The sequence below is a fragment of the Haemaphysalis longicornis genome, unplaced genomic scaffold (assembly GCF_048455015.1).
Source record: "Haemaphysalis longicornis isolate Haplotype H1 unplaced genomic scaffold, Haemaphysalis longicornis Haplotype H1 scaffold_4, whole genome shotgun sequence".
NCBI classification, from domain to species: domain Eukaryota; kingdom Metazoa; phylum Arthropoda; class Arachnida; order Ixodida; family Ixodidae; genus Haemaphysalis; species Haemaphysalis longicornis.
The window spans coordinates 86,358,750-86,367,829 of record NW_027526361.1 but is presented as its reverse complement, the minus strand read 5'-3'; the positions used below and the strand labels follow the sequence as shown (position 1 = coordinate 86,367,829).

The 9,080-nt window shown below is 46.9% G+C and overlaps 1 protein-coding gene and 1 pseudogene across 2 annotated transcripts in view; one reads left to right on the top strand and one right to left on the bottom strand.

Moving 5' to 3' along the window:
- Nucleotides 1–2,149: 2,149 nt before the first annotated feature.
- LOC144178956 (uncharacterized) lies at nt 2,150–4,041 on the bottom strand. The gene is made up of 4 exons (XM_077707106.1): nt 3,784–4,041; nt 3,388–3,547; nt 2,566–2,729; nt 2,150–2,460 (listed from the first exon to the last, which is right to left on the bottom strand). Exons 1-4 carry the CDS (start codon nt 3,984–3,986, stop codon nt 2,316–2,318), a joined length of 672 nt encoding a protein of 223 aa, XP_077563232.1. The 5' UTR covers nt 3,987–4,041; the 3' UTR covers nt 2,150–2,315.
- A 75-nt stretch (nt 4,042–4,116) lies between these two features.
- LOC144179816 (uncharacterized) overlaps nt 4,117–9,080 on the top strand; it is a 105,708-nt pseudogene continuing 100,744 nt past the window's right edge. Inside the window, exons 1-2 of the transcript XR_013324332.1 lie at nt 4,117–4,454; nt 8,436–8,773. The product of XR_013324332.1 is annotated as an uncharacterized LOC144179816 (transcript). The remainder of the gene's footprint in view (nt 4,455–8,435; nt 8,774–9,080) is intronic.

Here is a 9,080-nt window from a genome sequence, read left to right as displayed (position 1 = left end):
GATTTACTACTTTTGCATGCGCCTCGACGCACGGCTGCGAACCCTGCCCCAAGATGTGGCTGAAGACCTCATCAACAGTATCGAAAACGCAGTACACGATACTTCAAGGCAGTGCAGGGCAGCCATGCGTAACAGTGACCAGTAGAAGGATGGCAAGTTGAGACAGGAGCAAAAAGGAGGGGTGATGGTATAGGTGGTATTCATTGGAAAGTTTAGCTGTCAATTTCTTCGCTTGGCAACACTGAAATGGCTACGGACATGGCGCGGCTTGTGCCACTGCAGCCGCACGCCAAAGAAAAAAATAACACCGGCGTGCGTTGTCTGCTCTGTTTCAACCCGATTCTCAACGGTGGTGTCAACAGAGTTGCTATTAACCGCTCACATTAGAGTCAAGGAATTACTTTGCGTTCGGCGGGCTAGATCTTGGAATGTCCAACCCATATCATGCGCTTAGCACGGACAAGTACCACCATCCCGCGGAGCCCGACATAACCAGTGACAGCGCACTCGCATTGTTGCCTGCATGCGTGCCTGGCTATTGAATACAGGCTATAGCACTGTGCCGTCATCCTTCCTCCTTGCGTCCTGTCTCCTCAGTCTTTTCTTTTTTTTTGCAATAATCAGTGAGTAGCAGTCATTTGCTCATAAGTTCCAAACATTTTTTGTGGTTGTGACTGACCAAACAGGATTTTTGTAAGAATGTTTACATACGCTGTTGCTGTGTTTTGTACTATAATTTATTTCATGCTGTGTCCTAGGCATGTTTTCAAGGTTGTGCATACACAGTAAGACACTTGTTTTTTTTGCAAAGATCTCGTTTCACTTTGCTAGTCACCTAGCTATTTAATACGTGCAATGCTTGAATGCAATAACTAATAATGAACTTGCTCTATTGATCTCAGTCCACCATACACAAGCAATGCATTTATGTAAGCTTTCCCATATCAGTGTCTCATATCGGTCCACTTTTCAATACTCCGTTCGGCAGCACGGGTTCATAGTGTTCTGCGATAAATTTGTGATTAAGACCGAACAATACTTCCTGTGATATTTTTGTTGAATTCTCTACGTATTCTCTTGATGTGTTATTCAGCAGTCTTTTTCATGTCATACATTTGACATGTTTTCATACATAGCAGGACAAAGACTGTATTTTCTCCCTTTTCCAACGATTGTATGTCTGTATTATTAACCTTCGATACAGATTTGTGGCGACTTTGCTGCCACTAACCTTTTTGTTACATGCCATGACTGTGTGCAATAATAAAGAATAATAATAGGTATGCATGCCCAACCCACATGAATTGCTGCATTGTTTACACAAATGCCACTATAGTAGTATTTTGTCACTCGAGCGAAACAAAGAATTATTACAAAAAAAAGTACCTTGTCTCATTCTTGGGTGCATGCGATCATGCGATCTTGCCAGGGAGTTGCCCAGCTGATACAAAGTGATGTGCCAGCTTGCTCCGTACGGCTTGAGAATAACTAGGTGAAAGCATTCTGTGAGATTAGTGCCTTTAGCATCACAAATTTAGATGAAATGTTTTTTTTTAAGTTGCAGTGTGTATAAGAACACGATGAGGCATTTTGACAATTATACCTGTTTTAAAACAAAATGCAACTACGGCTGTTCCGAAATGTGGCTAGGCCAATGATCAGCAAAAAAAAAAAAAAAGCTCAGCGCCAGCATTTGTCGTACGAGTTCACTGTCAGATCAACACTAGTTTTCATAAGCAACGTGTGTTGAAAGCAGTGCTGGCGCTACAGAGATGTACTTACCGTGTAGAGTTGCAGCCAGTCATTGCTGGTGCAACAAGCACAACACTTGTGCGAGGGTCAGCTCTCCAGTGACCCGGGGTCACCCGTCCTCGCTGGCGACCATGCCAGCTGAACAATACAAGCGTGACGCCACTTCACTCGTCTTCATCATGAAGTTGTGCAGGACAAGGCAGGCGCCGATGATGCGACAACTGTTTTCGTCCTTGGCCGTAAAAGGCCTCCGCAAAATCCTCCACCTTTGGGCGAGAATTCCAAACACATTTTCGACTACCCGCCTTGCCCTGCTCAACCTGTAGTTAAAGAGGCGGCGCTCAGTGTACTCCTGGCTGGTGCCTTGGTGCAAGACTACGAGAAATAAAATGAGGAAGGTGTGTACACTTTCAGTATGGCATTTCTTTTTGTGGAATAGTAGTGAACTCTCCTCACTAGAAGTGTGAACTCTAGAAGTGTGAAGAAGTAGAAGTGTGAACTCTCCTCGGATACGGCCGCATCATAAATCCCTTCAGAGGGAACGCCTCATCACCCACAAAAAACTAGGGAAGCTGCCCCTCGTCCCCTACGTTGCTGGGGCATGGCAAGGGGAACGTTCCGTCCTCCAGTTGCTCCAGGAGCCGAGACCGCGAAAAGATGCCCCCATCGCAGTCACTGCCATGGTGGCCGAATTCAATGTACATAAACCTGCACACAAAAAACAGCGGCACCTTCAGTTCCAACTCCAACAGCTCTCCAATAGTGTAAGCAACCGCATAATGCCATTTACTCATTAGTAGCAGCACACCTTACCTATACTGCACGTCACTGATAGCAAGCGGAGACTTGCTGAAGGCACCTTTGTAGTTGCGGTCCAAGCTCCCGGAATTTGGAGGACATTCAACGTTCATGTGCTTCCCATCGATAGCACCCATGCAGTGGGGAAAATTCCAACGCTGCTCGAAATCAGCTGCAATCTGAACGTGAAAATAAAAGAACAGCAACTTATCAAATTGGCAGTGCATGACTAGTTGTGACCTATGTTTGGTTCAGGTAACAGGGCGTACAACTGCACTGACCTTGTCCAAAACTGCAAGCTTTCAAAAGAGAAAATATTTTCTCCACATGTGCACATGTGTGCTGCCTGCACCATAGTGATACCGTAATAATAAAGCATGCAGTTTTGTGTTCCACCTTGAAGATGTCAACCTGCAGCTTAGATCAGGAACACAACGCCACCTTGAGTAAAAAGTGCGCTAGGAAAAAGACTGAGTTGTGCCTATAAACTAGTGTGTAGGTGAGTTTAGGCCGGCAGCTGCATGTGTACAGGTACAATTTAAACATAACGGACGCAGCCAGGCATTTATTGCATGGTGCATACATGCAGGAAAAACATACACGGGCCTGTTGTATACTTCTCCATTTTGACCACTCGAAGTTCATTTTTACGTTACTTCTACATACTGGAGGCAGTGTGTGTATCCAACATCAACTGAAGGCTACTCGTATGAACACAAAATAGAATTAGCTGCTAATAATACCAACATATCAACTGAAGTCTACTCGTATGAACACAAAAGCTGTTAAAAAAAATGTATGAACACGAAAGCATAGGCTGTTGAACTAATTTCTTGCCTTGATCCACTCGTCAGCTGTTTGTGGTGAGACGAGGTAGAGAGGCTTGAGGATGTCCCAGAGGGCCGCGCAGACGTCCGCGACCACATCGCACGCGGTTGAGCGGCCCACCCGGAAGTCCAAAGAAATGCTGCGAAGAGTACTGCCGGCAGCTAGAAACCTGCGACGACGAGAGGGAGAGAAAGCGCAATGAACACAGAGCTCAGTCCCATTAACAGCTTCGTGATCAGCCGTACACATAGACGCGATTCGCTGTAGCATATTTCTCACCTCAACTTTACGGCCAAGCGATCGTGAGCGGAGATCGCGTCTCTGTAGGAGAGGGGAACATCTACAAGATCCTGCCCGCAGCGCTTTTAAGGATTACAGAGGCAGAATGTAAAGAAAAAAGCTTACTCTCTGAAGTACTCCAGGTCGTGCGCGCGAAGGTCTGGGAGCAGACGGCTCGCGTGTCCGGCAGCTTCTCGACAGCGCAAATACGACCGCACCCAAAACCGCCGTTTCTTCGGCAGGGTAACAGCCGCCTTTGCAGACAGCGCCGCCGAAACGAGAAGTATAGTGGCGATCTTTTCCTCTTCGCTTAGCTCGTCGAGATTCATGGCGCAGGAAGAAGGGCTCAGCCAACCTCGCCTTGGCTCAGCAGAGACACGTAAAAGCGTTGTAGCAGACAGCACCCGAGAGGTAAAAAGCGCGCGCAACTCCGGGATATCTCGTCTGCGGCGAGAAACCTCGAGAAGCGATGGGGGCGGTCCATGGAGGAAAGAATACCTTTTCTTTGGAATACCTTTTCTTTCCTCAATGGGGCGGTCGCTACGATCACTACGATCGCGTCGCAAGTGAGAGCGCTGCTCTTTCGCTCCTATTGCGTGACGAGGCGAATCGCCAGTGGGAATGTGCCTTGAGCCACCACTGTGCGAGACACGCACTCGATTATGGTGGAAGTTAACTGGGTGATTACTGAAGAGACACCCTTCTCAACAGCCGCTGCTACAACGGAAGCAAAAGCTGGGTCAGCGAGGGAAGGCTGTTGGAGCTTGGCAACGGCTTGTTCCACCGCTGCAACAATGGTACTCACTACGCCTGCATCAGCGAGTGAAGGAGAGTGTTTGGCCGTAACTCCAGCGTAACCATGTGTCCTTTCTTTGACAATAGTAACAGCATCCCCGCGCGAGCAGCGACGCTTACCCATGACCTCGACAACTTGAACTTCTTGAGCTCTAGCAGGGCAATTAGAACAGTCAGCTAGGTGTTCCGCTCCACACAAACAACATTTGGCATCTTGGGCAGTGCATAGCTCGACTACTTTCGCTTTTTTTCTTTGTCGGCCTCAGAGCCGCTCGGCCGCCCCCTTGGATTCGATTTCGCATAAACAAATGAACAAAACAATATAGGCCAGTGACTGACTGGCACCACAAGAATACTCCACATATGTAAAACACGTTTTAAAAAGTATGCATGTTGTTTACAGCGAAGTATGTCTGCATAAAAAAGTGTCCTTTTTGTTTTGCTGTCTTTAGCCAGGCCTTGCAAAGTCGCATCAAGATGGCATCAATAGTGGCGGCTCCCGACGGGAGGGTTGTTTTGAAAGTTTGACAAGTGAATTTCCGATTTTTTCTTGCGTGCGCCAAATTGTTTCAAGAACACCGAAGGACTCTCCGGTGCGACGATCGCTGGCTGGATGCCCAAGAAAACGAGAAGCCGCGTTGTCGCCCAGTTTGTGGTATCTACGGGGTGTCAATCTCGGCCGCCTGCCGCAGTGGTTGCTGTGAACGGCGAGACAAACAAAAGACAATGATACGCGTACCAATTTCGTTGTTTTCGCTCCCGGCAGTATCTGTGCTGCCTCCTTGCTGCCTCTTCCACCAGTGCTTGAGCTTGTGGTGTATTTGTTTCGCATTGCTGTGTTATTTACCGTTGTTGGTCGGTCATCCTTGTTGAGTGCCCTTCAATTGCCATCTGATGCTGCTGTGGTTGTCTTGCTAAAGTCTGGTGCGCTCAGCGATCTATGTGCACATGTTTAAATGAAACGCTTGGGTGGTGTACGAAAAATGCCGTGTGTAAATGAAAATGGTTTTTTTTTTTTTTTTGCGATTCTTTTATCGTTGCAGCCATTTCCCCAATCTTTGACATTGCATGGAGCTGTGCATAGGCCGGCTGCTAATTTGCCTAACATCTTATAGCGTAAATGGATACATAACTACATTGTCAGCATTGTCTGTCTGGAATATATATGCTAGGTTTTAAGTTATTATGGTTGATTTACACACACGTTTGACGAGAAAAGCACAGTTGAAAGTAAGTACGTTTTTTCTCATACCACTCTGCCCAATAGTTTGTTTATGTTGACTATGATGACATACTGGCAATCCGTCAGGGCTAAATTTAAGATTGCTAGCATGTTTAACATTCAGAGTGAACAAAACATTCAGAGTGAACAAACAAAAAATTACGGAGGCACCTTATGATGTAGTTTAATGAGAATGCAGTAATGTGCCATTACTAAAAACGCCCTCTCATTATCACTTCCCCTCACACCTTTGTCTTTTCCCGTTTTCACACCATCTGTTGAGGCGGTTCTATTTGATTGCGGGTTTCAGTAGGTGACTTATGGTGGCACTGTTGTTGGACACCAACCAAAGCGGGCAGTTTGGAAATATTCGTGTTCTTATTTACTTGTTTGCTAGTTGCACAATCAGCATGCCCAAACTACAAATATAGGCCTCGGCACATGTATCCAACGTTCGCTTCCAAGTCGGATGCCACAGTGCATTCAGTGTGTACGCCTCTAGTTAGCTGGAGCCATTGAGCCACTTTGGTGTAGGGGACGCCTGTTTGTCTCTCATTTCAGAGGCCCTGGGTTTGGTTCCCACCCAGATTCATATTTGATCGATTTTCTTTTCGACTCAGTGGCCTTACTCGGTTTGGGAGCTTTTCTGAGAAACATGCTGTTAATTTCCGCTAGTTTTGTACTGTTTGAGATACTGGCCTTTCTTTTGTGTGTGTTTGTGAACCATCCGTCAGCCATGTTGTGTGCTATTTGTTTTCCCCTTGGTAACACCAGGTTTTTCACCTACTGAGTCGGCTAATGCCGTTGTATTAAACAGTTCACACTAACAAAAAAAATCTAAAGTTTGGGAAGCATACATAGCATGAAAACAGACTGCAAACTAGTATGGCTTTATTGCAGCGGTTGATAGGGTTGCCATAGTTGGTGTACAGGATTTTGTGATCTGCCACCTGCTATAAATGAATCGAGACTCTAGAGGTCTCTAAGTAATCAATTAATCAGGTGGAAGACAATAATGACCGGCCGCGGTGGCTCAGTGGCTATTGCTGCTGAGGACAAGGATGCGGCTTCAATTCTCGGCTGCAGCGGCTGCATTTCTGATGGAGGCAAAAAGCAAAAACGCCTGTGTGTACGAAATTTTGGCGCACGTTAAAGATCCGCAGGTGATCAAAATTAATCCGGAGCCCTCCAATACGGCGTGCCTCATCGCCTGCATTGTGTCAGCGTGTTAAACCCTACAATCAATCAATCAATCGACACTTAATAATGAGGCCGCAAATAGGACATAGACTCACTTGCTTCATTGTCCCCTTAGGTTCATTGGGCGGACAACAGCTTTGTGTTGGCTTATTCCTGGCATGACCGTTGTGAATGGAACTTTGTCTGGTTCATTTGTTAGGGGTGAATCATGGACACAATTTTTTCGGGAAGGCTCCAAGACAGTCTGAATGAACTTGGCCACGTATCTGCTCTGTTCACTACAAATAACGTCGAAAGACAGCTGTGTGCCTCCTGTGCCATGTAACTCCTCCGCTCTCCACTCCAACCCCTCGCACTATTCCGTCCCTGTTTCGCTCCTCTTGCGATTAGCTGAACAGAGGTTTGTCCAGTGTGACCTTATTTTCCCTCCTTTCAAATGCTCACAGCAACCTGTTGGGACAGTACACATCCCTTTTTCTTTATGTTTTCTTTCTTTCTCTGCGTACAACTGCTTGAGCACATTCGTGCTTTCGTTTACCTTACACATGCTGGGGTCTTTCTACTCCATATTTAATGCCACCCTTTTTTCATTGATCACAAAACAACCCAGGGTGAATTCTTAACTATAAGAACACGGGACCTACCGGTTAAGTACTGACATTTTGTCTGCAATGTTTTGCTTGCAATGAATAATGAGGACATCAGATTTAGTGGTGTGAAGTGGTTCTGCAGATACTTAATTCTTTTTGATGAATGGTCTCAACTTTTGGCCAGAAGGCCAGGGGGAGGGACAGACACACAGATCAACATTGTCATGCTTAAGTAGCTTAAGGTAGACTGTCATGTATAAAATCTTAGTGCTGATTCAGTCAGTGTGTTCATCTGTGGAACGGCTCTGTTTTAACTGCGCAGCTGTTCTAGCGCTGGCCGTGTCGACAGCCTGTGCTGGTATCATGTCATGCTCGCTCTGGAGCGAGTTTCTTCGCGACGCAAAAACCGGTTACCAGTACAAAAAAATCATAAAAAAATAAAAACAATGTCCTGGGTCCTGCATGTCTTGATATGATTGCTTGTGTTGCACCTGGAGAAATGTCTTAGCTGCAGTGGTTTTGTATTGAGACGTGAAGCCAACTTCAAAGAAATTGGTGTAAGCTTGGTCTGGCTTTTTCACATTGTGTGCTGCACGGTGAAGCAGTCCCATCTCTTGAAAGGACAATAACGGAAAATGGCTAACTCGTGTTATCGAAAGTATCCTGCAGCAAATTAGTGAGAATTACCCGCAAGGACGACTAAGATGCTTTCATATACTTGTCATAATTAGTTTGCAGTGAAGTTCTACAGAATCGCTGTGTTGTAAATACATTGCTGTCTACAGAGGGAAGTGGTGTTATGAAAAAAAAACCGGCCGGAAGTGTAATTTTACCAGAACTATGCAGAAAGAAAATTCTGTGAGAATTAGCTGTAAGACTATTCTAACATAACGCAGCACAGCTTTGCTGGTGATTCTTCTTCACACAGAGTGGAAGGGCACTGAAATTTTCCCCCTCTTTCTCGGTTGCAGGCTCTTCCCCCTCACCAAATGGCCACAAAGTGCAGCACAACTCCCCGGCGGATCGCCGGCTGCTGCGCTGCCACGAGTGCAGCTTCTCGACAACGCGCCCAAGCCACCTGAAGAGGCACCAGCGCATACATACGGGGGAGCGCCCCTACCGATGCCACCTGTGCCCCAACGCCTTTGCCCAGAAGGGTCACCTGGTCAGGCACGTGCACACGCATACGGGGGAGAGGCCCTTCCCCTGCGTCTTCTGCCCCATGGCCTTCACACGTCACATCCGGAGGAAAGCCCACGAGCAGAAGGAGCACCGCCACCACCAGTAGTGCCCAGGGAGCAGGGACCAGGTGGGTGGGTGCGCACACTCCCTCCAACGAGATCTGAGGGGAGCAGGTGCCTTTGTACGGTCGGTAGCGAGAGGGATTGTGCAGGACACCAAGGGGGAGGGCTCATGGAGGAAGAGCCCATTTTATTCTATGGAACCTGACTACGGCCGAATGTTTTGGCCTCACATTGTGGCCTCACCAGCACGGTGACAAATGCTCCGGTCTAGTGTGGGAAGTCTGATTGTGGGTAGGCCTGACTGAATGAATAAACTTTATTGCAGTAAAGATGGGGGAACTGGGAGGGGGAAAGAAATGTCAGGGAATCACA

Excerpts from the sequence above, each read along its gene's own strand:
- LOC144178956 (XM_077707106.1), bottom strand. The coding sequence starts at position 3,986 with ATGAATCTCGACGAGCTAAGCGAAGAGGAAAAGATCGCCACTATACTT. Across the intron at positions 2,730-3,387 it reads CAGCTGACGAGTGGATCAAG|ATTGCAGCTGATTTCGAGCA; the intron begins GCAAGAAATTAG and ends TTTCACGTTCAG. Across the intron at positions 2,461-2,565 it reads ATCAGTGACGTGCAGTATAG|GTTTATGTACATTGAATTCG; the intron begins GTAAGGTGTGCT and ends TTTTGTGTGCAG.